Source organism: Pelecanus crispus, chromosome 12 (assembly GCF_030463565.1).
Source record: "Pelecanus crispus isolate bPelCri1 chromosome 12, bPelCri1.pri, whole genome shotgun sequence".
NCBI lineage: Eukaryota > Metazoa > Chordata > Aves > Pelecaniformes > Pelecanidae > Pelecanus > Pelecanus crispus.
Window position 1 is genome coordinate 26,569,706 of NC_134654.1, and position 27,949 is coordinate 26,597,654.

At 43.2% G+C, this 27,949-nt stretch overlaps 1 protein-coding gene across 1 annotated transcript; it reads right to left on the reverse strand.

Annotated features, from left to right (window-relative positions):
* Positions 1-681: 681 nt before the first annotated feature.
* LOC104032202 (ATP-binding cassette sub-family A member 9) lies at positions 682-27,888 on the reverse strand. The gene is made up of 39 exons (XM_009484462.2): positions 27,774-27,888; positions 24,714-24,826; positions 23,974-24,184; positions 23,581-23,739; positions 22,524-22,624; positions 21,927-22,153; positions 20,961-21,099; positions 20,251-20,436; positions 19,539-19,671; positions 18,691-18,862; positions 17,871-17,929; positions 16,775-16,885; positions 16,000-16,175; positions 15,550-15,669; positions 15,070-15,208; positions 14,438-14,528; positions 13,703-13,842; positions 13,111-13,230; positions 12,385-12,544; positions 11,919-12,085; positions 11,355-11,482; positions 10,785-10,922; positions 10,140-10,253; positions 9,545-9,715; positions 9,269-9,382; positions 8,988-9,098; positions 7,853-7,921; positions 7,204-7,295; positions 6,093-6,213; positions 5,636-5,750; positions 5,282-5,373; positions 4,331-4,509; positions 3,756-3,831; positions 2,922-3,016; positions 1,717-1,836; positions 1,295-1,435; positions 1,045-1,124; positions 897-952; positions 682-771 (listed from the first exon to the last, which is right to left on the reverse strand). Exons 1-39 carry the CDS (start codon positions 27,886-27,888, stop codon positions 682-684), a joined length of 4,941 nt encoding a protein of 1,646 aa, XP_009482737.2.
* Positions 27,889-27,949: the final 61 nt, after the last annotated feature.

Consider the following 27,949-nt stretch of genomic DNA (forward strand, 5'->3'; position numbering starts at 1 on the left):
CTTTAAGTCAAAACACATCTTATTTTGACTCCAGAAAATAATTATTTTTTTGAAAGATGGCAATCTAAGAGCTGCCAGTTTTCATTAAACTTTTCCAGGGATTGCTGCGTCCTTTCCTCTCCCTGTGTCCCCAGTGGTGGGGACCAGAGGTGGGCCAAGGTGGCTGAGCTGGAACACACAGTGACAGCAGATTTTTGGGTCAAAACATAGCCCCGCACCCCTCCACCAGAAAGCACCACCCTCGCTGGCTGCGTGACGCCAGCCGGAAGGACTCTTCTCAGGACTGAGCGAGCCAAAGCTCTGGTGTGCTCCTGCCATGGATGAGTGAGGGTTTCCGAGCCTCCTCCAAGTTTGCACATGATTCTCTCCGACCACCGAGCCCCCCCCGTGCAGCTGCGGTGCCTGCCTTGCTGCCTTGGGACCCGCAATTCCTCCCAGCAGGGTTATTCCTCAGCACAGCGAATCTTCATGAGTCCGTCTGAGCAGGGGTACAGACGAACGGCAGGCAGATAAAGGCTTTATTTATTAAAATAATAATTCTTTTTTTCTTTGTGAGGCAGAAAACCTACAAGGCTGTATGTGATGTGACACAGGTAACCAAGTCCTAGGGCTGCATCCGATCACACATATCAGTAATACTGATGAAATACGCTGAATATTTTCCTTTGTGGCTCCAAGGGCTCAGGGGTGAAGCGGTCTCTGCTCCACAGCCCTGTCAGACACCGCATCCAGGTCATGCTCCTCCAGGTCCTGGGTGAGGTCTATAAACACCTGCAACGCGCCGCAGCAGAAACGACCCCGTTATTGCCAAGGAGTGACAGTATTTATGCTGGTCACAGGCTATTTCTTCCGTTTATACAGGCAGTTTCTAACCTGTAACTCCTACATCAACATACCTGTTGCAAAGTGTGCAATGACAAGCTGTACTCCTCAAGCCTGAAATTCTGTTTAGCTGCGGAGGGATGGAAAAGGCATCCTTAAAAATCAAATGCATATGAGCAATTTGAAAGCGATCTTCATACTTAATTGATTGTTTCCTTTTACCTGCTTCTAGCTTGGAGAAAGACTGGGACAGAGGTAGTGCATCTTCCATTGGCATCTTGTAGAAGAGCAAGGAAGAAGTCCTGAAAAAGTAATTAAAAAACGAATTCATAATTTTGTGACCGAGCACCAAGGCTTAGGGGTGCTTGTAGGGCTACTGTACTCCTAGATAAATTATTGACCAAGGTCAGTAGGAGCAACAGAGCATCCCAGCACAAGTCCAGGCTGGGTGTGCAGCCCACGGGGTAGTGACCTTTCTTGCCGAGCCGCGTGCGGGAAGAGGCGCAGAATTTCGGCGTGGAGAGCATCATTTTGCCCCGTGTCCGTCATTTTGACTTCTAGGTGGTAACTTGTGCCAAACTTACTTTTCAGATCCTGAAGGGAACCGATGTACCTGCAGAGGAGGGAAAACTGCTCAAATCATCATAAGCAGCAAATAAAGCAATCATTGGATATGAGCAGGAAGTGTACGTCCTCTTATTCATCATCTGTTTATACTGTGCTGCTGAAACAACCTTCCCCCTCACAGAACTATGCTTGTTACACACTTGGGACAAACCATAACCAACATTTTCTACTAGATTAAGAGGAAAGAACAAACAAACATATTCAAAAAAACCTCCCAGACTAAAAACCAGGTGGCATCCCGGTGAGCGAAGTGACCCTGGTGCCCACCGTAGCTGCCCCGACACCAGGATGGCCACCCGGTCGCACATGGCCTCTGCCTCCTCCAGGTACTGCGTGCTGAGGATGGCTGCCCGCTCCTTGCCTTTCATGGCGGTCTGAATCACTTTCCTGGAACAGAGGGATGGCAGTTACTTCCCTGGAATAGCCAAAGAAAATCTCCTGGTTTATGCCTCCCTCCCAAAAAGCAACCGAAATGATAAAATTATAAGAAAGTGGATGACTATTTAAAAGACTTCAGTTATCTTGCTCAAAGATGACATGGATGCCAATGCTATGTTGCAATTTGTCACGTCAGCATCCCTCCAAATTTTACACTTTCAATGTAAACTGTTGATGAAAAGCCAGAGCAAGCACTAGGGCTGAGTGATGAAAAGGAAGGACTACCTATACTTTTTTCTCATGCTCTGAGGAATTTTTGTCTTTTGTACCAAATGCATGGATTCAGCTGGAGTCTGCTCAGATATTTTGAGGTGCATTACCCTTAAGATTAAATGTGATGGTTAGCAAGGACTTACTGCCTGCTCAGTAAGGATTTTAGCGAGTGGCACCCAATCTCCTGTGCATTAGGAAAAAGGGAAAATACAGGTGCACTCTGCCACCAAGGCAGAACCTCTTTGCTTGCCCAATGGTTACTACAATTAAATCGTTTAGGTTGGAAAAGCTGTTTAAGATCATCCAGTCCAACCATTAACCCAACACTACCAAGTCCACCACTAAACCAGTTAAGGGGAGAGTAGCAATTTCATGTTTCCTGGCTTGGTGGCTGGATTATTTTTAATGAAAGTAAAAACTAGGAATCATTAAGGTTGGAAAGGACCTCTAAGATCATCAGTCCAACCATCAACCCAACACCACCATGCCCACTAAACCATGTCCCAAAGTGCCACGTCTACCCGTTTTTTGAACACTTCCAGGGATGGGGACTCCACCACCTCTCTGGCCAGCCTGTTCCAATGCTTGACCACCTTTTCCGTGAAGAAATTTTTCCTAATATCCAATCTAAACCTCCCTCCCCTGGCGCAGCTTGAGCCCATTTCCTCTTGTCCTATCGCTTGTTACTTGGGAGAAGAGCCCAACACCCCCCTCACTGCACCCTCCTTTGAGGTAGTTGTAGAGAGTGAATTGTGAGGGTAAGACCCACCCTGTTAAATCTGCTATACACTTCTCAGTTCTGCTAAAACGGGGCTGCTCACCACATGCGGTGCTGCCCTTTCAGGTCCATGCCCACTGACGGCTCATCCCAAAGCATTACCGTCGGATCTCCCAGGATGCTCAGTGCAAAACACAGCTGAAATGGGAAAGACACCGAGGTCAGGTCAGGTCTGCTTTTCCTTTACCTGCAAAACTGGCAAGTTGTCCTGCTGCATCTTAATCCCTGTGAGTCTTTTAGAAGCTGAAGCTCTTGATTCCAAAAAAGCAGGAGGAACAAGGATTAAAAAAAAAAAGAACCAACAAAAAAGCCCACCTCAGGTGTTCTTAGTTAACATTTTAACCTCCGAAAATCAGCTTTCCCCAAAACTCCCAAGCCTGCCAAAGATCTGAAAGTGGTTTTCCATCCCATTTACTGGCAGATGCACACGATGGGGCATAAAGAGGTGATTACCTTGTAAATCCAATTTGTAGTTAGCATTTATTAAACAGACAATGTGGGAGAGTGGGGAAAGAGGAGAGGGGGAATCCTGCCAGGCTGAATTCAAAAGCTATTGATGAAAACAAATCATGCCAGGATCCCACTCTGCTGTATGTGCTTCTGTGTTTGAAACCATAATGGTCTTTCATGAGCACACTGAATTTCCAGAAATTTTTATTCAACTAAAATTTTAGGCTTCACTCCAAGAAGAAAATTTCTACTTTGTGAAACAAAAAAAGAAAACTTTTACAACATCAAGGACTATATTCTGCTCTCACTGACACCAGGACAAGGAACCCAAGGCATCGTTGAGCTTGAAGGAAGGTTTCCTGTGCACCAAGTTCAAGGAAGAAAGAGAAGGATTTGCTCAAGTAGCAAACACAAATCTAACACATACCTTTCTGGCTTCTCCAGCAGACAACCTCCCAGCTGGGGTTTTTAAATGCTTCTGGAGATCCAAGGCCTTTGTTGTGCTGTGGGGAATGGAAAGGAAAAATACTGAAATGACCATCCCTGTCTGCTAACACCGTGGTCAGGGGTACTGAGGAACTAGAGACTGACATAATTTTTTTGGCTGATATGCATCACCTTGGGTTACTTGGTGATTTTATTCCTAACTCAGATGGTGAATTAAGGAATTTTTGCAGAAACTCAGGACAGTAAGTGCAGCTAATGAGAGAAGCGAGTTACTAACGTAACTGGCCACGAACTGGAGCACATTTAAATGTTTTCTGAAGTTTTCTAGATAAATTAGGGTGAAAATCTTCATAGACAAGGGCTCAAGAAGAATATAAAGTAGCGGATCTACTGAAGCAGATCTCAGAAGGAGGCCCTGTTTCTCCAAGGTAAAGATGCACTGAAGGTGCTGTCTCTTATTTGCGCTAGCCAGGTTTGTTAGCAGAGAAACCTTTCCCTGTCCTCTACCTCTGGAGAGAGGGAAGAACCGAAAGCAAAAATCATTTGGCTTCGTACCGGCTGATGATAACAGCCGCATCTTCTTTCCTCATCCCCCTCACGGCAGCGTACACCTCCAGATGCTGGTGCACCGTGAGGTCTGGCCAGAGCGGGTCCTGCTGCGGGCAGCAGCCCAGGCGCCCCGGGCTGCCCTGCCCCGGCGAGGAGGCAGCTGCATCGCGGCCCTTGAGCAGCACCTGCACAAAGACAGAGGCCGCCCTAGGTGTAGGGTGTGATTCTGGGGTGAATCAACCAACCTCTTGGAAACGCGGTAATGTTTTCTCCTGTGTTGTGAGGAACCTCATTAGCACATGGGAAAGGAAGTCCAGCATCACTGGAGCGATCCTCTCCATCTACCATGCCTTCTCCTCACCTGAATCCAGGACAGCGTTTTCACAAAACCAAACAGTGTTTACTACCATAAAACTTCGGGTAATAGTACCAGCATGAGACTATCTTTTCCTAGTAAAACTTTTCTATTTCAAACATTCAGTCCCAAATCTGCAACAGCAATGGTATTTCCCCTCCCCCAGCACATGTCATTAATCATCCTGCACATAATTAAGTGATGGATTGTTACTAACCCAACCCTGTTCACATTCGTTTTCAATTTCCTGGTTTTGCAAGGCTGTTTATGAAGCATGTTTATGAAGCATGTTATTTTTGGGTTTTTTTTTTCTTTTAAGATGTCAACATTTCTTACAAAACTTGTGAAATTTCATGATGGGTTTCAAATGTGCACCGAAGATTTTGTGCAGCTCAAACCCTGTAATCCGTAACATTGATTTTGATGAAAACTAGAATGTGCTTTGAGTAAAGCCACACTTTCTTCTTACTTCTCTAAATACCCAGGGTTGCATGTACATAAATTCCCTGACTTAAGGGCTGTGTTGCCAGCTTGCCTTATCACATCCTTCATTTATAAAGGCATTAAGATCAACCCCCAAAAGTTCCAAAGGAATCGCCTACCTCCCCGGCAGTCACCATTATGTCTCCAGAAATCATGTTTATAGTTGTGCTTTTTCCAGCTCCATTGGGTCCTAACAGACCTAATACTTCTCCTGGAACAAATATGCAAGAACTGTTAACAATAATTATTGTTAATAAGACCTTCTTCCCTGTGTGCTAGGCAATCTCTAAAAGTACAGTAGGAGAAAGGATTGTTCATGAACTTATCCCAATAAATGAAAACCATGAACGCAGGACTGCAGGTGCATTGGGTCTGGTTACACACAAGAAATTTCTAACAAAAATACGGTCTCCAAATGTCACGTTCACATTAGATTTTCATCATTTATAGGGGGTGCAGCAAAATACTTGAACCTTTTTTAACACTAAAAGAGAGGTTTTTGACAGCAACTTTCTTCTTTTTCTTAAAGATGGAACAGGCTTTCTTGTCTTCATATTCCTTGCGCAAACTGTTGACAACGATAACCGACTCCTGTGAAGAGATGACGTGGGAAATAAAAACTCTCCTCTTGTCCCATGAGACAATTCATCTGTTCTTACCATTAAGTATGACTCTTTACAGAGAAAATTTCTAAATTAAAAATCCAGGAAAGAGAGCAACAGGAAAAGAAAAGGAAAAAAACCAAGAATTGTAATAAAAATTGAGTGCCAGCTAAACTCCCTCTGCTGCCAGGGGGACCGTGGGCTGGATGGTGGGATGTGCACTTGGACATCGGGAGACCGGTAAATAGTAAGTGCATGAGCTGAGAAAGCAGAGACAGACCCGAAGATGGAGAATGGAAAAGAAAACAAGCCGGAAGGCTGGTTTCACCTCCTCCTGCTGCAGGGAGGCCATCGCACTCCTCACCCTCTCCCTCTCCGCCTGGACTTCTGGGCACTCTTCCCCAGGGTGATCTCTGTTCTGGCGGGCGACTGCTCTCCTCTGCTGGATCCTACGAGCGGAGGAGGAGAGATGGTGTCACCGGGAATCACTTCCAAAAAGGCTTGGTTTTACAAGTTTGTTCCCAGGGCAGCGCCAATGCAGCGCCCTGCAAAATTTATTGGAATTCAGGGAGCTGTTCCACAGACAGTGTTTGCTCAAATATTTATTCACGGGGGGGGGAAAAAAAAAAATCCCACTGGCATGCATGAGAAAATAAAGGGCAGCTTTAGCTTTTCTTTCATCACGAAATACTGACTGGTCCTCTGCTCAACACGCACCAATGATCTGTTCAAGGAGAATTAAAATACATGGGGCAGGTTTTCAAAGCTATTTGGGCAGCTAACTCCTAGCTCAGTCACATTTGTTAATGTTTGACAATTTAATGTTTTTTACAGATCTTCTCCCACGTGACTTAGGTAGTCAGTCGCATGCTGCTGGCGACAGATAAGCAGAGAGCAGGTAGCGGACGACCCCATCCTGATGAAGCTTTAGGGTAAGTCTCCATCCTGCAGAAAGCAATACTGACACATTTGAAAAGGAGCTGAAATGTTGGATTTAAATTTGTAACTATTAATTTAGCCAGGTGGTAGTGAAATGTCCTGAAACCTCAGCTAAGAAGCTTAATAAAAAAAAAAGCTTAAATCACATTTTTTTTTATTCTGTCTAGGACAAGTTCAACTGACCTTCTATTGCAACACACTGGGTGGGAAATTGCCTCCAGACATATTCAGGGAAACTCCAATAAAGTCGGAAACTGTAATGACCCAAAGGAATAAAAAAATCCCTCCCTTCACTGTCAGGTTCCTCCCCTTCCAGATAAACTGGTTGAAACTAAAAATGTGAGCATTATCCAGACTTTGCAAAATGTTTTAAAGTTCATTCCTGCTGTCAGGGGTGAGCCAGGAGGGTCTTGCCTGGCTGTGCAACACCAAGCCCACCCTGCAGACCGGGATAACCGTGCCTTGCAAGGCACCCTGGCACCCCGCTGCCCGGGACACACCTGAAGATAGGATCAAGTCTCGTAACTGCTTCTCCATATCTCATCTCCAAACAGCGCAGGAGAAAAGCAAAAATCGCACAATGGATGTAAGGCTAAAAAGCAATAAGGAATTAGGTTTGTATGGAGACAAGGTAACAACACACTCAATTAATTTTAATGATAAGGGCATGCAGGTACATATCTCATTTACTTCAGCTATTGAAAAGGTCCAAAAGGGGAAGAAGTTAAACTGATGCTTTGCATACATCTCCATCTCATATGGAGATCATTTGCAAAAGCCTTGACTTCATACTGCAGTTTTAGCTCAGATAACCTTCACCCCAACAGACATCCTACAGGATCAGAGATCACATCTTTCTTTTGTAGAAGCAGCATTAGACTGATTAGTTGATTAATAATATCTCTGCCCTATATGTGAGCTTCATTTAATCCCCCCACCATTTTCCCACATACGGTACAGCATCCAGGGGTCACATGAGACACAAGCCTGTGATTTCTTGGATGTATCTCCCCTGCCGACATTTAGTGTGAAACTTTGGCCACATAACCCATGCTTTATTTATGGGAAGAGTTATACAAGCCCAGTGCAAGTCCATCACATTAGAACAGTCATTCTTTCCAAAACAACCGTCATCAAATTGCTCCTTACTGCAAAGACAGCTACGAAGATGTAATTCCATGACTCAAGAAGATCGGTACTGTAAAACAATGAGAAACGCTACAAGAAAAAAATATCAGTCAATTAGAAAAATTCCTTATCATGGAATGCCTCAACGCCGAATCAGAGCAAGTGTGGGATGTAGGGATGCTGAGCTTTTCTGCAGGATGGGATTAAGGAGCTTTCATCTGTACTTATTTTTTGGTTTCATACTGCCTCAAAGAGCTGCAGCTTCCTTGGCTACAGCTAATTCAGAGGTGCCTCAAATCAGCCAGGTTAGATTGACTTTTTCCATCATTGCCTCTCTCTTCCCAGTCCTTTCACCACCTTCTGTGAGCTCACTGCATCCCTCCAGCTCTTCCCACTCCACCACCTTCCCCTCCCATGCTACACTGGCTGCCAAAATACAGTCATTTTAACAGCTTTTTGTGACTAAAAAACCCAAAAATATCCCCATCAAACAAAGGGTGAACAAGTCAAATCTTAGAATCATAGAATCATTTACGTTGGAAAAGACCTTTAAGATGATTGAGTCCAACCATTAACCTCACACTGCCAAGTCCACCACTAAACCATGTCCCTAAGCACCACATCTAACACATCTTTTAAATACCTCCAGGGATGGGGACTCAACTACTTCCCTGCGCAGCCTGTTCCAATGCTTGACCACCCTTTTGGTGAAGAAATTTTTCATAATATCCAATCTAAACCTCCCCTTGGTGCAACTTGAGCCCATTTCCTCTCGTCCCATCGCTTGTTACTTGGGAGAAGAGGCCAACACCCACCTCACTGCACCCTCCTTTGAGGCAGCTGCAGAGATCGATAAGGTCTCCCCCTCAGCTTCCTTTCCTCCAGGCTAAACAACCCCAGTTCCCTCAGCTGCTCCTCACAAGACTTGTGCTCCAGACCCTTCCCCAGCTTTTCTGCTCTTCTTTGGACATGTTCCAGCATCTTGGTCCCTTCTCTCACTCCCCAGTCTGGACCTTTTCTTCTCCTGTTGTCCTTTCTTAGTCTTTGTCTTTCTGACAGTTGGCACTTTGAGACAGAGAATTTGGAAAGTGCCTCTTGCTTTTCCAGTTTGCACCATTAGGATCATTATTGAATTTAGTAGGACATGTTTACTTACTGGTGAAGAGAAGATCAACCAGCCCAGCAGTGGATACACAGGAATCAAAGCAGAGAAGGTGAAGTAAAGTGCATCGTGTAGCTCACTGAGCATATAGAGAGTGAAATTCACCTGGAATGAAGCAGAAAAAGTATTTCCAGTATTAATGTGTTGTTGCTAAAAAATAGGCTATTTGTCACTGATTTTGGTTTTTCTGCTGAATATCAGTATATTTGAAGTGAAACCTCAAGTGGCAAGATGTGTAAATCAAACACTTCAGAGTGAAGATTCACTTCACTTACCAGAATGAAGATGAAAGACCAAATGTAACGATTGCTTCGTCCCATGCGAAATTTAAAGGCAATTAAATAGACGAGGAGGACAAGAGATACTCCATAACCAATGAGGCAAATGATCTAGAGAGACAGAGTGATGTCAGTGACTAGGAGATGGATGGGGGTATTTGGAAACCTGCCTAGAGCAGCCCCTTTCGATTAAAATACTTAATGCCAAAACTCACTGTGAAATGAGGGAGGGGGGGTTGTGTCTGCCCATTTTCCCGCACGCAAAGAGCTCACCAGGGGCAGCATGGTGCTGGCCTGCAAGGGGCAGATGCGGTTGAAGAGCAGCAAGACCCCAAACATGAGGCACACCAGGGTCCAGAAAAGCGGGACGTCCACCAGCGCCTGCCCGCACCAGTATGCTGAGGGGTAGAGCCCTGCGAGCCGCAGCTGGGCACGAGCCTGGAGCTGCAAAAGCAAATAGGGAATGGGACGTGATTCAGCAGAGCCCAAAACGTCATTCCTGCTCCTCTTCCTTCTCCATTACCCTTGCTTCTCCCTTCCCTGGCTGAGTCTCCCTCTCCCTTCCAAGCACTTTCAATTCTTTCTTAGTTTTACTGTTCTTTAAAAACACATCATTCTTAAAAAGAAAAAAAAAAAATCCTTCTGACATGAAAATCTTTATTAATACCCAAATTGTTCTGAGCCCAAGCTGATTCCCTGAGATGCAGGGTAACACGCTTTGGTACAACGTTGTACTCCTGTGACTCTATTTCTTCTAGCATCCTACCTAGAAATGCCTGCCAGCCAAGCGGCACGCAAACTGCTCTCCAGAGACATTGCATTTGCATTCAATTCTTGTCTAAGACCACTTTCAGTGCATGCTTTTTACCTTGTAATCCTCCATGCTGCTTACTGCAAAGTGAGGTGGCAAACCAGCAGCCAAAATCAGCATGTAGCCGAGACACGTGAAAAAAATGTCACTCTTTACTTCTGGGTTTTGTACCTGCGGAAAAGAAATTTGGAAGTCATCAATAATCAACAGCTGCCCAGGGAAAATCTGGCTAGCTTGATGCTCATAGGATGGTTAAACAAGCAAGTGAGCAATAACACTAATGGTAAGTCATTTCTGTTTAAGGACACAAAACAAGGCAATTAAAAAAAGCATTTAGCATCTTAAAATCTGCAAAAAGTATTGGAATTACTGTAAATTGTGGAGGACAGAGACCAACTTTTTGATGCTGATTCTTGCCAAACGGACGCTGAAGAAAAGCGGAGTTTGCAAGTATTACTGTTGTATTCCTGCCATATTGCCACATAGCACAAGCTTAAATGTCTTATGGCACTGAAACCCTATAGAGCTCTTAAACACTGCAGAAGAAATTCTCATTAAATAGCCCCAGTATTGACTGCTGAGCAATGTCCCCCAGGAACCCTTGGAGGCTGCTCTTCCAACCAGGTTTCCAACCCATCCAGTCTTTATCACTTCAGGATGGCTATTTCAATTAATTTTCACCAAGAAAGGCAGGACACTCACACTGTAAAAGGGATTACTCCAAACGCGGATGCGCGCAGTGGAATTGAAGAGCCTTAGGAAAGTGTTGCTGAGGATATTCACAAGCGTGGGGTAACAGTTGACGGGTTCTGCACTGCACATGACGGTGAATCGGTAGCTCTGAAGACGTAAGAGCAAAAGACATTACCTTTATGCCCGTGAGAGGTGTGAGGAGGAGCTGACTGCAACGAGGAGTTTAAAGAAAAGCAATGACAAAGGCAAGCAGACAGTTTTGGTGGGACCGCGGAGACCTGGAAGTGTGCTAACAGGTACCATGAGCACAATGATCGATAAAGACAACAATTTCTGGAGAAAAGCACAAAAGACTTGCGTTAGTGCTTTTCTCTGAAGATCACTGTAAAGAAGCATACACTGGAAAGAACCAAAATATAATCCTGGCTTCCCACAACCAGGACTACCGATATTATTTAATATGTCAAACAAATATTCTCCCTTTTGCTGGTGTGTGTATTTTGCTGTGCCTCATATAAGCACATTTCAGAAAATCCTGTTGACGTATAGGATGAAAGACAAAAAAAAAATACCACTCACCTTGCCTTCCAGGGATATTTTTATAGCTCCATTATGTAGTGGAAGGCTTGTGATGTTTTTCTCAAGACTTATTTCTGGGATTATGTTTTGAGTCTTCAAAGCAGAAACGAAATCTCCAATTTCTGATCCTGAAATCAAGTCAAGAACAGAATTAGAATAATTATATCTTGTTTCTTTAAATAGAAACAGTTTCTTACAGACAAGTTCCCATCTGCAAAGCAGAGGTATGTTAAAAAAAAAAAATCATTCAGAACCTAAACAAACTTATATTTTCCTCTGTTTTTTTCCTGTTTTAGTTAAAACTGGTTAAACACAATGAATGTATCCATGTTAGTTTATTGCTTTTTTTTTTTTTTAATTTTCCTGGTTCAGTATTCTCTTAAATACCAGCTACTCCACTATCACCCCTAAAACTGGATTTGCTTTTGCTCAAAAGAAAACACTTCCCAAAGCCACAAATATATAAAGGAACGTACAGAAAGAGTAAGGCAAGGTTGGTCTATCAACTCTAAGAGGACTCAGAGTGGTGCAGAAAGCGAATCAACATCACATGTTCTTCTTCACCTGTATCATTGAAGATGAGAAGATTTGTCGACTTATTTCGAATTTTCTCTTCAGTGGGAAGAAAATACGAGCTAGCTGTGATTTCCCAGTTGCTGGAGCTGTCCCACAGTTGAAATAGAATGAGAATCATAAGCATCTGAAGGATAAATATTCCAAAGAACAGCAATCTAGATGGAAAAACAGACCATAAGTGAGTCCAGGGGAACTCCACCTTTAACTGATTGTGTGATTTAAGTTGAGAAAGGCAAGGAAAAATTTAAAACTTAAGCAATTCAGAGCTCTACCGGTAAATTCTAACTGTCCTTATTACTGCACCTTTTAAGCATTTCCCACCTAATTCTTAGCTTCCAAAAGTCTCCACCAGTATTTAAGCCTTCCCTCAGTCACTCAAGGGAGCAATCAAATCTTTTGGAAAGCACCAAGCCAGCACAAGGTTTGCAGAGCAGGCGAGAGCCCCCGTACTTACATGGACCTGAGAAGCTTTCCTTCGTGCTTTAGTTTTAAGAAGCGAACTCTCATCACGGCACACACTTGCTGCCTCCAGAGCGCCATCCCGCTCACTGCCGCACTCCCTTGTTCGGAAGACACCAGGAGGCTTTGGTCCCTCTCCTCAAGGTCTCCATCTTCTGCGTGTTCACCACAAGAAATACCATTATCCACGAAGAACGTTCAAAGGACACATTTTAATCACAAACAATCAACAAGGATCTTCTGCTCTGAATAGAGGAATGCTTTCATTTTTAGCCAGAAAAGAAAGAAGGGCAGAGAAAAGGGGCCATAATTTACCCAGAACATAATTTACATCGGTGAATTCAGACTAGCTGAACCTCGACTCGTATGGCAACATATCCAACAACTTCACTGGCCTTGTGAAATGCCTTCTGGCTATTATATTTGTTCCCACCTCCTGGTCTGGGCAGTATACCCTTCAAAAGCAAATACCTTTCCAACATCATGTGCTTAATTCATGTGCTTAAAAGCCTGTGGGAAGCCGAGACTGAATCATCTAGACTTCCTCAAAAAGATTATCTTTCACTGAAGGAAAGCTTAATACAACTGCAACTCTTGACCTACCAAAACCTACCAAAATTCACATTTAACAGAAACTCATTAGATATTCAATTAAAACATATGTACATCTATATGGGACCTTAATTGTGCCACACTTGCGAATGGGAGCCAATATTTTTACCTTCTTGACCAATGGCTTCCTCACCCTCCAGCTTCAGGAAAACATCTTCCAGGGTTGTCCTGCTAACCTCATAATTAACAACCCCCTGCAACAAACTGCTCTCGAGATGGCTGAACAGATCTGCATGACAGAAACAACCAGACTCAGCCCAGCAACCAAGGCTAGTGTTGAGCAGAAACTCAGACTGGCATGATTAACGTTGTACTTTCTAGAGTGCACATCATTCATTTCCGTAACTTAAAAGCCCTGGCACAATTATTGTGCTCTTTAGTGGTAAGCAGAAAATTCAGATTTCTTGATTACCATGGGTCTTCCTGGTGGGAGAAATCTCATCCTGAAACCAGATGAGACTCAGTGGATTTTCGCTTGTAGATTAGTCGGTGGATTTCCTTTTGTTCTTCTGCAGTATTGATATTAGCATGTCCATTAGAGGCTTTCTTTAAGGCTGATGTTTATGAAGCTCTGGGCTTCCTAATCCCATGCAATATGGACAAGGGAATATAGTTATTCCCTTCACAGCAACTTTGCTTTCTGCTTTTCCTACCGCTTGGTTCCCCTTTACAACCCTGATGCAACGACAGGCTTTCCTTACCTGGGAAGCTGTCAGTGTTTTCCAGAGGTAGCATATAGCACAGCTCTCCCTGCTTCTGTCCTTTGAGCATGGCATTGGGGATGTACTGTCTGACCAGGGATGATGTAAGCTCAGGGTCACACAGGTCATTTATGCGCATCCTGTTTGTATTAAAAAGCAATTGCTGTAATATTGAAGAAGAAAAAAAATGCATGCATTATCCATTTAAAATACAAAGCCAGCGGTCGTTCTTCAAGCCGTAGGGAAACCTCCAAAACCGGGCAGCATTTCAGTGGGAATTTTTATAGACGTCTGCAGTGCCCCTGGTTTTGCCATGCATGTGAGAAATAGTTGAGGTTAAGAATAATGGTCCTGGCCAATACTGCTAAACCAAGAACACAGAAATTAAAATCCAAAGAAAAACAACTTTGCATTAAAGCCGTTGTACGTCACTCTGGCACTGCAGAGTATGTGGAAATTGCAATTCATCTTACTCTGGTCCCCTTTTGGCTGCAAAGGAGGTTGCAAAGTCATGTTAGCTACACGCTCAGAGCTTTCAGGATTGGGTTCCAAAGAAAAGCAGCTTGCTATCCAAAGCAAGATATTTTTGGCAGCCTCAAAAGTTTTTTAAAAATGAATTGTCAAGATTTCTATTACTCTGTATAGAAACTCTATAGAGACACAGACTCTACAAGAAAACACATCAAATAGAAGCTTTTCATAAAAAGAGCGATGACCAAAAAGAAAAAGCTTTACCTTAATTGATAGCCAATTCCCCATTTTCTCTTCAAGTACAGAGATGAGCCAACACACTGTAATCTCCCGTTTGAGAGAAAAGCTTTCCGGTCTAAGGAGGTATGAATACAAAGGATTTAGGGGGGATTTACAACAGTGCAGTAGACTGACCTCACTCTGCTCCTTCTGAACTCAACAGACATTTTTATAATGAAGTTGAGAGGAGTAAAACCAGGCCAGTGCTGAAGGTTTTTTTCTTTTTGAACTGCTGCCTTTCTCCTAAGCACCAAGGTTAATCTTTTAATTATGTATTCTTACAGGCTTGTGGAAAACTTCCTATGCAGACCAGGAGCAATAAGAAAATAGGAAAGATATTAATTCAGACAATATCACTAATTTGTGTGGGTGCTGCTAGTGGTACATCCAGATAATATGCAGTTGCTTCATCCTGAAGCAGAGCACGAGCAAGGTCTTGGAAGGGCATGTCAGCCCACTTGTAGCCTTTGCTCAGCCCAGGTTGAGTGGTCACCGTCAGACAAAAATGGGTCCAGCGAGCACAGACTGCATCATGGCAGGACCCATATGTGGGCTCTGCAATGGGAAACCCTCGTTTTCAAACCATAGTCAACCACAGTGTGAAAATCTGGGCTCACCAGCATGAGTGTCGGCCTCCTCCATGGACTGGGTCGTGAAGAGTGTCACGCGTCCAGCCTGGCGTTCCTTCAGAAGGCTCCACACGTGGTGCCTGGAGCAGGGATCCAACCCAGCCATCGGCTCGTCTAAAAGCAACACCTGCAAAGGTGAACAAGATCAGATCTCCATGTGTCCAAGCTGGTATTTCCATGTTTACATCATTTAATTTCATGCTTTTGATGATCTCACTCAAAGAATAAAATGCATCCTCAAATATCAGACATTTTTATTGCTCTGTCTCCTATTACAATATTATTACCCTCTTCATTTAAAATATGGTTCTCATTGATCTAGAATCCTCGATCCTTCCAGCAGCCAAGTGAATTAGTAGGTCAGCAGGCTTGGAGTGCCAGGGGAAAAGTCTGCGTGTCAAACCAAAACGCAAAACTATGCGCTAAAGCAGTATGCATCGTGTGTGTGTAAATATGACCGGTCCCTACCTGGGGATTCCCTAAAATTGCAATTCCAAGAGACAATTTTCTTTTTTGTCCCCCACTCAGAGTATCAGCGCGGATATCCTGAAGGTCAGTGAGGTCCAACATCATGAGAACTTTCTGCACCTTGGGAATAGACAAAGACAAGAGCCAGATTTCCAAAGCACTGGTCGCATTTTAATTCATACATGGCTACACACAGTACAGGAAAGTCTAGCTTCAAGATTTTAAAGTTATCTACTTTAAATGGCTTTGCTTAGAGACAAGTACTGCAAATCTGAACTATAACACTTACGACATGAGGATAAGAAAGAATTGAAAAAAGACTTCTCCCCTAAATTAGCATTGTTCTCATTTCCACAGACCAAGATGCTGGTGAAAATCTTTTATAAAGAAGACTCAAAGTGGCCAAGATGCTGTAAAACAGAGGACAGTGACTGATAAGCACACACCAACCTCTTGCTCTACTTCCTTCCGCTGAATCCCCTTGATGTGTGCGAAAGTTCTCAGGTTTTCCTTCACCGTTAAGGTTTCAAAATGCAAATTAAATTGGGGGCAAATCCCAACCATTGCCTGAATTCCTTCCATATCCTGTACTTCAGACACTTTGTAGTTGTATATCATTGCAGAACCTGCGGACAGGCATGAATGAAATAAATTTCATACTGTACAGAACTTCCCAGTTATAAGGGGAAAGCAGACTGCTGTGTGTTCATATCTTTGACATTAATTCCAGCATTGTGGGTGTTTTCTCAAGTATTTAAAAAAAAAGGTAAAATACCTTTGTGTGGTCCAAAGCTTTACAGAATCATAGAATCGTTTAGGTTGGAAAAGACCTTTAAGATCATCCAGTCCAACCATTAACCTAACATTACCAAGTTCCCACTAAACCTATTAAAGGGTAGACTAGACTAAACCATGTACCATTCAAAAATATTCCAGAGCACCAAATCTCTCCCTTAAGAACGAAAACATATTTTCTATAGGTATGCAGCTCATGGAAAACATCAGGCCATCCAGATGGAGAAATAACCATCTGCGTACGCTTGCACACATGAGCGTATCCACAAAGGATGCATTATCCGTGAAGCTCGTGTTGAAGGAGCAATCTGCATTGACAACGAGCCAGACTGAGTAACTGAGGAAAAACTTGGTTTTTTGCATCTTTATCCCCTTACACTTGAAAAAACAAACAGCTTCTCCTCTTCAGCATTCAGGTCCATCACCTTACCTGCTGAAGGCTTGGAAAATCCACTGAGCACATTTAAGAGAGCAGTTTTTCCAGATCCACTGTGACCAAGTAATGCAGTGATCTGGCCTTCATATATATTTAAGGACAAACCTAGGATAGAAATAGGATAACATTAGGACGGAAGTTTGTGAGAAATAGACTTGTACCTGTAGCTTGCTGCCAAGTATGGCAAAGGAGTGACCTTTCTGTTGAAGCTGAGAGGCAAAAACACAGATCCAAAACCATGGGTTGCACCTTCAGAAGTTAGGACTAAACTCAGTAAGGAACTTGCAGCCATGTCTTGATTGAACTGAGGGAATAAGTGTATTAACTTCAATATTTAAAGAATTTTGACTTCTGTGTTCCATGATGTTCATAACCTTTGTTTTAACATGGCTCAAGAGAGAGTCCACAGAAAGAGAAGAACCCATAGCCTTTCCAACGCATGAGATTTCAAGAGTTATTTCAAAGCAGCCAGATTTTGCTACCTCATTTCCTTAAAAAAAAAAAAAAAACACAACCAACTTATTTTGTATTTTTGTGGGTTGTTTGGGATTGATTTTTTACTCAGTATAAACCTTTGAGACCATATTTATATTTTCACCATCACTTGGACTTCTTATTAAACAAAGGCATTTAACAAATACCCCATGACTACGCTATGACTATGCCAACTACTTGCATACCTGCAGCTGGCAGATGTGCAAGTGCATGGAGAACATGGGTCAGCCAGCGCCAGCAGACTTGGATCTAGCCAGCAACCAAAAAAAAAAAAAAGTTTTGTTTGCTCAGAAGAGTTTACATTTTTAGAGGGAGGTTTGAGAGGTGATTTTTATAGTGGTTCATGGCTGCAAAACCCACAGCTTTTAAGACAACTTCTGCTGTTGCAAAAAATAAATAGTAATTTTCCTGGAGTGAACAGGAAGATAACAACCTGGTAGAAAATTGCCAGTAATTTACCCCAGCAGAAACAACCATTGCATAATGCATTTGAACAGTGCTGGAGGCAGAATTAAGTACATCCAGTAGATTTCAAAACAGTTTGGGTTCATATCTAGTAAACAATGAAATTAAAGGAATTCAAAACCTCTCTTACCCCTTAAAGCTTCGGTTCTCTTGTCCTTCTTCTTGTATATTTTTTTAATACTGTTTAGTCTAAAGAAAAGGTAAGCAAGCCATTACTGTCGAATCTCACAATTTTGGCATGTTCCCTCTGCCTCAAAGTAACCTTTAAAAACCATTGGAAGACTATTTCTCAAGCTCCTCCTCAAACTGGTCCTGCTTGTTACCATCAGGGGTTAGCGTAATTCCGTCTGAAGGAATTGCTTCATATAATTCATTTCTTGTACACTTAAAAGCAGAATTAACTAACGTACTTTTCTAAAAGATGTTTAAAAGGTTGCAAAGTCAAACTCAATGAACACTTAGTGAATGAAGCGGGAGGCCCTAGGGAATGAGAAAACATGTGGTTTTAGAATTAAAACCGACGACCTAGCTATTATTTTAGCAGATTGATATTTGTTTTCTAGTAATAAGCAATGGGCAGCAACAGCAATGGGCCAAACTAGCCCTCTAAGGATGTAAAGAACAGTATCTTATGCAGCACACTCCAGCAGCCGTGTTCTTAAAGATGACGGTGGAGGGGAACAGACTCACTGCGGCTGCTCTGCAAAGAGGAAATTGCTGGGCAGCAAGTCGGTCCCCGGCACAGAAGATGCACCACGTCCAATAAATGTTCAAATCCAGCTCTGGAGCAGAGTGAAACACTGAGCAAACCCTTTCATGTATTTGCCATTAGCCTTATCTGTATATGTTAGATGGCTCAGTCTAACATTCACCAGTGCAACGCAGCTATGCTCTCTAGAGTCAAATATAACCTGTAGCGTTACATTTTTCATGCCTACAAGAGTCTTTACCTGATTGCTTCCTTCCCATCAAAGCCTGGAGGCATCGGCTCGATGTTATTGCTGAGGATGGGATCGTGGCTGCTCTCACTGCCAGCTTGCACCCCCACATATCCCTTTCTCGGCTTGAACCAGTACGACGGTTTCAGGAAGAACAAAGGTGGATATGGTACTCCGTACTTGCCTAATTCAGAAACAAAGAAGGTGAAATATCGACCAAAAACTGCTACATGTCAGCTTAACTTTGGTAAATGCCGTGTCCAGCCACCTCTTCCTCTACAGCTGCAAAATACAGCCTTTCAGCAGCGTAAAAGGATTGGTAAGTTCTGCAAAGTTACCCATTCGTCCATATCTGTAAATGCAGGTGGGGAATAATCACAGCAAAGACCTCACTGACCGCCTCTTTGGCCAAGACGTTATAGGAAAATTAGGTCAAGTCCTACAACATCCTTTAAATCCAGTCGTTAGGGCTGCAGGAGTAGATGTAAAGGATCTCAGTGCCTCGCTGAAAGATTTAACGTTATTTTTTGGAGTCTGCTTTTGAGGCAGGGCCAATGAGGTAGCTACATGCACCCAGCTCCTGGGAAAACAGGATTCTTCCCAACCATTTTTTCCTGAGCAATGCAGCAAATGCAGTTTTCTGCCCCTCACATAACGTGGCATGGCTCGTTGCTGTTAAGATGCCATTCCACAACCTGACCAGCTCACTACCAGGACACCTTTTTTGTTGCTCCATGTAGATGACAGCTTTCTCAGCTCTATCCCATTCCTTCTTTGGCACCTTCCCCCCTGTGAGGGGAGAGGATTATAGAAGCAAAACGCAAGGAAATTTGTATTCTTTCCCTCACATTCCTACTTACCAGGCAAAACCTTATCAAAGTAGATGGCCAACAGCAAATACAAGACACTGTCAAGGGTAAGTATGATGTGTAGGTTAAAGAAAGGGTACAATGCCGGTGCGAAGGCTGGTCCATATTTTTCTAGTTTTACCATCTAAGGGCGAAAAAAAGCACAGGTGAGATGCAACATTTCCTTTAGCCAGAAATACTACATGCAAGCCTCTGTTGTGTCATCACTACCATTTTTACCAGAAACTCATGCCCACTTGTGATCCTGACACCGTTTCCAAGCAGGGCAACACTTCATTATGACTACGAGTTTCAGAAGTGCCTCAGTAAGCTGAATTCAAAATTGCGCAGAAGAAGTTACTATACCAGAAGAGCGATGCGCACAGTATTTGCTGGGGCAGCTCTTCAACACCTCACGGTTCTTGTAGATCTTGGTACCCACCAGCCACATCCCACTGCTGCAATAATTCTCCAGACATCAAAACTTATTGTATGTACAGAGCTGGTAAAATTTGTGATGCAGTTGAGAGTCTAACTATATTTGTTACGAATTAGTACTTTTGGGAGTCAAGTTTTCTTTTCACAAAGCATCTAGGGCAGAGGGGCATGACTGGGTCATGGCAATGCAAATTATGTATGGCAGCTACTGTTATCTGGCAGAATTCTGCAGCATGTTTGCTGTGGGCTGAACTTTTATGATGTGCTGGCTTTATTTTGAACATACCTTTGAGATGCCGGCTGTAAAGGCAAAAGGACTGAAGAGATTAAAAATCCATTCCAAAGACAGTGGTAGTTGTTCAAACAATGTCAAAAAGCCCAGCAATCCAAAGACGATGTGAAGGACAAATCCCACGAAAGTGGCAATATTTGGCTGCTTTAACAATGAGCTGAGCAGAAAACAGAAGTGAATCTGCAGCAGAGAAAAGCAGTAAGTATCGGGATGCATTTCTGCTGGCGATTAAGGAAAAAAAAAACAAAACGAAAATCCAACAAGCAACATTAGAGACCCCACTGAATTTCAATTGTTCCCTACAGACGCACACAGCACATTGCAAGGCCTGTGTCATTTAGCAGACAACTCTGATATTTAGGGCAGGTCTATAGGGGCAGACAGATCAGATCCCTCTCGGCCTCCCGAGGAGGCTGGATGCAAGGAGGAATCCCTGGCCCCAGGGGCACACAGCATCAGCCTTCCCATTAATGCTGGTGTTAGCACCTCTCTTTACTCTCATTTCAAGTCAGAATCTCCCAAAATGTAATAGGAGTGATATATTATAATAAATTATAACAATAAATCCCAGTAGTGGAGAAGTTTTTGTTACTTTCTCATATAACGCCCAGCCCTGGAGTACTCTGTAGTCTTTGAGTTTTAAATGTTTTGACTAGGAAATGGAAAAAATCATGCATCATTTAAGAACGCAAAAGCAGACTTACAGATGCTATGCCATAAAAGAAATAAAAAAAATATATTTCAAAAAAGCTGTGACTGTGGATGACTTCTGTAATCGTGATCAGTGTCAGCAGACTTGACGTTATTGCAACGTAAACGGTGTACAGCAAGCTCCAGGATAACCTACAAATGAAGGCACAGTTAGTCTTGCCTCTGTACATGACAGCACATGTCATTACCTGACCAGCACAAGACACACTCTTTTTAATTCAAATACTTCTTAATTCCCAAATACACTTTCATTTACAGTTTCCGGACTGGAAAGGTGCAAATATCTCTCTCTCGCACCAACGCAAATCTCTGTAGATGCAACAAGGCCAGCAAAGAGCCACAGGGCATCTAAGCCCAGGCTCTGCAGCCAGCAACGCTTGTTCTTACGCTTTTCCTAACGATATGAAATGCGCATGCTCAGAAGGCCTTGGAAGCCTGTTTTGATAGACCCTGTGTCCCCCTGTGCTTCATCATTTGCAGTTTTCTCCAAAATTTGTTGCTTCTTCACCTTTTGTGTTCTCTGTGTGTACCCACCCATTTCCTGGAGGCAAGCAACACCTCAACACCAAGAACCTTGAACACCAAGAACACGTATCTCTGCTACACGAAGAGTGCTCTCTCTCCTTTTTTGGGGAGGAGAGCAGAGCAAAGTATAACAAACAACAAAAGAAATCCTGCATCAGAGCAATGTGCTTGGAAACCAAGGTCCTCCAGCAAACGGTGCGTTACAGATAAAAGCAGCAAAGCTTTTGTGCCAACAACATGCCAGACTTGGCTTCAGAGAGCCCAGCCGTAGGGTTAGGCAATGGCCGATGACTGCTGCCGGGGTCGGGGGAATTACTGCTTCTCAGCCGAGCGGTGGTACCAGACCCGTATCTTTCCTGCAAGCTAGTATACATCCTATATACATACGATAATATAATTTCTGTAATTACACAGTTTATTTCTATGAGACTTACCAGAACGCGATATCTTGCAAACCCATTGCTTTCATTAATACCTTGAGCTTCTTTTTCTCTCTCATAACTTTCACTGATAAAAAGTACATATATGGGGAGAAGCACAATATAATGTAAATGATGAACCAAATATAACCCAGTTTATATACGGGTTTGATCAAGGGTGATCTCAGACGAACGCCGCTAATTGATTTCATCTCTTCCCAGACAGAATGGTTTGTTTTCATCTAAAGAAAAGAAATTAGCCATTACTTTGATTTTCTGTAATGAAACAGACAACATCAGGACAAACAGGTTTCCGTAAGCATTAAAATTATTAGTTTGTCAATACCAATGTTACATTTATAAGTGGCAAATAACCTCAATATTTAATATCCTTTTATATTGCCTTGCAATAAGCACTAATGCTGCCTTGAAGCACGAGAATGATCTATCATTCTTTTAACTTTTGAATCACACTATGTATTTAAAAAATTAATGACCACAGAAAATGAACTGGGTTTTTTGGGGTTTTTTTTTTGTTGGTTGGTTGGTTGTTTAAGTTTATGGATAACTCCGGAAAGAATAGGAAATATTTTCCATCATGATCACACTTACTTCTATGACTGCTGCATCAATGCTGGACTGCAGTGATAGGAAACCTGCATACCAGTACAAAGGGACTTTGCAGTGACTTGATGAAAAATCAGAGCAGGTATCTGTGGGAAAGAAAAAAAAATGAATTTGATCTATATATTTCCATATATAAGTGTATATGTATGCTTATGTACATGTGAGACATTGAAAATGTATTTGACTCAAGAGAGGAAATCAAGATTTAGTTTTAGTCAGCCTTTTTCCTAGAGCAGCTATTTGTCTCCAAGACTAATGTGGTATTGGGGGTTGGTGGCTTTGGATCCATGGGCCACCTGATGTGGCATCAACCCTGTCGTCACAGCGCAGCAGAGCTGGCCACGCTCAGCTCTCCTGTTTTGGCAGGCGCCCAGGCTCAAAGTCCAGCAGCCGTAAACGTGCCCAATGCCGCGGGCAGGAGAGGAGCACCTCTGGGAATTCCAGAGCACACGAGCTGCGGTCACAACTGCAAAGAACTACTGACTTGTGTAGACAGAATAAAGAGCCTCGCCATCATCTCCATTTTCCAAGACCAGTTCTTAGCAAAATACTTTTTTTTTTTTTTTCCCATCAACTGATGAACTCAGTTGATTTTTTGTCTGATAATAATCTTACTTTTTGTTTTGGATAGATTACTACTTTTAGTCAGTAAATAGGGGTGTATTTGTTTAAAGAAGAAGGTATGTGGAGAAATGTGTGTGTAGGCTTATGTTTTAATATATTAAATATAAGTCCATGCACTATATGTTAGAAGTACATTAGTGCATACACGATGCTCATTTTCAGGGTGTGATTTCACACGGTAAGACAGAAGGGAGAGGGACAACAAGGACTGTGGATAATGTGTATGTGTTCTTAAAAATTTTTTCCTTGACATTTGTTTCCTTCTGAGTGAACAAAACTTCAAATTCTAATTAATATCTTTCTTGAAGCATTTAGCATATACAGCCTTGACCCCTTCTTAGTGGCATGGCAGCACAGAGATCCATCTAAGCATTTTTTAATGTAAAATTAAGTTCTCTGCTTTGATTTATTTTGTTACCGATGTGTTCAAAGGCATCGCTTGGAGATACCACACTGTAGCTTTGAAATCTGAGACGGTAGGAGAAGTCATCCTTAAAAACAACACCAATAACATCTTCCTCCAAAGTTCCTCTTTTTTCCAGTTTTTTCTCGTTTTCCACCTCTTCTATTATTACACCTGCCATTAAAAAAAGAAAAAAAGAAAGAAAGAAAAAAAAGAATAAAACCATGACAGCTCAAACTTTGATTAAGCATACAACAACATGAAAATGTGCACTGGCCACAATTTGTATCCTCAAAATTTGTGTTGTCCAAGTCCTTTTCTCCCCCCACCACAATGAAAACCAAAGTGCCCACACGTATTGGGGTGGGTTCAGGCACTGCAGCTACAAGGATTTAAGAGCAGCATTACCCCTCATTGCCGAATCCGAAGCCACTTTGCTCATTATTCGCCTGGTGGTGTTTGTCACAGGTGTGTACGCGAGGGTGACTCCCGTAGCGTTAAAGGCAGGATCATCTAATCGTCCGAGGAAGTTGTAAGGGATTTCTTGCCATGGGTGATGGAATATCATATTCGTTGATGTTTGTATTATTAAGAGAAAAACCAACGACGTAATCCATTCCTAGGTGAAAGGAAGGAAATGTGAAGGTGAGTGGCAGGACAGTGACTGGGAGGTTGGGTGGTATGGAAAGTGTCTTCAAGGACCTTTCTCATCCAGCACTGATCTGGCTGCACAGTCCAGCACCTCCGGCTGTGAATGCCTTCTTTCTGTAAAGGAGGAAGAGCTATGTCACAGGTGTAATAATTGGAAAACATGAGGAATGTCCCAAGTGAAAAACATATTTTCTTAGTACCAGAGCCAACAAGGTCTGCCGATGATTTTACACCAGTAATTGTGAATTGGACATTGTGTTCTTCTGGACAGTGCAGAAATGGGATCAACAACCACAAGCAACAAACCAGCTTTGCAACAAGCCCTTATTATGCTGAGATACTGTAGTGTGACCGGAAGAAATGCAACTGCTGACATTTTCCAGAGAACCACATTACCAGCTGAGGCTTCTCATATATCACCTATTAAAAAAACAATGCAATGCAAAAATACTTCGTAGTGGAAATCCTAACTTCCCTCTGGAAGAACCAATACTTGCCTGAAAACTTTCTGTCTTCATCCTCCACACCAGAAGAATATTTTTCCATAAGAGAGCACGGGTTTGCTGAAATACTCTTGAGGCTCTCTTGAATATCCCTTGCATTTTCCCAGCTAGGATGAGAAAGAAAACAATATCATTTATCATTTAGATATCATCCCAGATCACTGGGAGTTATTTACTCGGGTAAACGCCGTTTCAGAGGAAGCCGGTAACATGCCAAAGGTTAAGAGCTTTTCTCCATTTTACAATTTGGACAACCAAGGAGAAGTTCGAAGGAAATAGTCCAAGATCACGGAAGAGAACAGAGGGCTGGGTTGGACTCAGCTGCCTCTTCCACGTGCATGGATTCATCCTTCTTCATCCCAAAGAGGCTTTGCAGAAAGAGGCACTGAACTGGCTATAGTTTGATTCTTCATCTACATAAAATTAACGACATAAAAGCCAGTCTGTCCTGTACTAAAGATGCGAGAGGATTAAATGCCACATAGAGGGAAGAAGGTATAAATTGAAATTTTCTTTTTTTACGCAGCTATTCAAAACACTTCAAACATACATGCTCTGCAGCAGCATTGCCAAGTCCAGCTCCCGAGCGCAGTAGCTCTGGTTTACGTCGCACGTACAGCTGAGCCTCAGATCCTGCATTCCCTGCAGTGAATTCATGTCTCGCCGTAGACATGCAGTTTGCTGGCAAACCACCGCTCATCTGCTCTAGGTATTGTAACCAGACCCTAAAACATCCCCATTACATACACGCCTTCTCCCCGCATCACCGGCAGCGGGAAGGCGGCTGCCACCCTGGAGGAGGATAGGTGCTAGAAGTAGCCTAAAATAGGTGCAGGCTGGTAAGATACCAATTTGTCGTGTTTTCACCCCGATGCTAAAATAATGAATTATAACTCTAGTATAGCTAGAGCAGGGTAGCATTAAAGCACCACTGTGCTTCTTTATAGCCTCCTTAATACTGAGCAGGGAGTATTTATGGGGGGGTTTTATATTTATTTCAGCTCCAATTTTGATCACGTGGCCAAGCAGCAAATACCCGGCGCACGAACAAGAGCGATTTCAGAGTGACTGGTTTCACGACCTTCCTTCCCAGAAGGAGAGCAGGGGAGGGAACCTCAGAACATGTTTTTGTATTTTAATCCTTTAAAAAGGCTGAAACAAAAAATCAAAGCAACCTCAAATACATTGTGCTCTTTTCCCCTTGGACATCGTTTCCTGATTTTGCGGATTGGGCAGCTGGAGTTAATAAACGGTTCTACTACTCTGTTCCCTTCATTGTTTGTTTTTGGAAGAATTAAATATTTGCATACTCCAGGGGCGATGGATCCAGAATCCCCGTTTACCCTCTGACTGTTAGCACCAGGCTTATCTGCTCGGTGCTCTGCTTTCCCTGCCTGGAGCTTTCTCCCGTGCTTCCCCACCGCAGGCTCCAATGAAGGTTAAAGGCAATTAGGAAGGGATTTCTAGGAAGTGCTATTTTTTTTTTGCCTAGGTCTGGATTTCAGTCATCGTGAACTGAAAGCAGCAGCCCAGCCCGGGATGTTGGGGCAGTAAACAAAGGTTCACGCTGGAGTATTTGGATAACACGGAAAACATGATGGTCTTGTAAAAACGGCACTGAATCTCTGCAGTCGTAACAAACCATTAAAAAAAAAAAAAAAGATGGAGCAAATCTAAAACTTTTTTCAAAATTCCAACTAATGTTCTATCAGTTTTAATCTTATTTTTGCCTTTGGAGCAAGAAGCAAGTACCCCTGGAAGCTGAAACATGAACCCAGAAAGTTAAACAAATGATGCTGCCTGAAACACTCCTGGGCTGAGATAAGAACAGTTTAATCATTGAAATAAAGTAAATAGTAATGATAATAATAACAATATAATAATGATAATAACAATAATAATATCCAAAGCAAGTGATGCCCAATGCAATTGCTCACCACCCGCCGACCGATGCCCAGCCAGTTCCCAGCAGCGATCGCTGCTCCCCGGCCAACCCCCCCAGTTTCTATACTGCCCATGACGCCGTATGGTATGGAATGGCCCTTGGGGCAGTTGGGATCATCCTGGCTGTGCCCCCTCCCAGCTTCTTGTGCCCCTGGCAGAGCATGGGAAGCTGAAAAGTCCTTGCCTGGCATAAGCAGTGCTGAGCGACAACTAAACCATCAGCGTGTTATTAGCGTTCTTCTCATCCTAAATCCAAACCACAGCACTGTGCCTGCTACTAGGAAGAAAATTAACTCCATCCCAGCCGAAACCAGGACAAAAGCGTATCGTGACTAACTCTGAAAAGCAAGTTGCTCTTCGGGAGTATCGGCAGGAACCTCTCGATGCTGGCTGCAGAGCGCACAACGTGCGATACACCTTGTGCTTCCCGGAGGAGCCGCCGGCTTTCCGAGAGCCACTGATTAATCCCCGCACGTGGGGAGTGCAGAGGAGACCGCGCTCGCTCCATGCCCTCCTGCGTGCCAGTTATCGCAAACACAAAAAACCGCGCTGGCCCCTGCGCAGCCCTGTCTTGACCTCCTGATAAACACGAGACAGGTTTGTACTGACCCCGCTCTAACGCACGGGTTTTGAAACAGGTTTTTTTTCCCTACTCTCAACTTGAGGAAAAACAGCTCTAAGCCTGCCTTGTATCAGAGTTCAACGCTTTAATTCATACAGAGAAGTGAGATTTGGGGGTCCACATTTTTAGAAGCGTCTATTGGCGATGGCAAGGCTGGCGGAGGGGGAGTGAAGGGAGGAATCGTTAGCTGGGAGCACCCAGCGCTCAACCTGTGGCTCTTCTCCTAGACCCAAAGTCCATCAGCTGCAAGAATCAAAGTCCATGTGCATCCAGAAAAGCAGAATATTTTTGCTCTGCCTCTTAAACATTTTGATGCAAAGCTTAATGTTTGTCAGAGAACAGAGCTGGCAAGTACAGCTCTCATGCATTCAGCATAACACCGTATTAAAATAATAAGAAAAAAAATTAATCACCAAACAGAACCCCTGCATGAAAACGCCCTAGGTATAATTTTTCCCTTAACAAAAGAGAAATATGAAACTCCTTACCTGATAATGTGTTTTCCATTAGAAATATGCCTCCTCCAGCTCGGAGATGTCTGGGCTCTTCGTCCCTTTGCAGTCCTGGAGAGGGTTCAACGCTGTAGCACAGCCCGATGGCCATGCCCCTCTCCAGCCTGACGTCAGAGTCCGGTCCCAGCGGTGCAAACGCTCTCAGCGCTGCT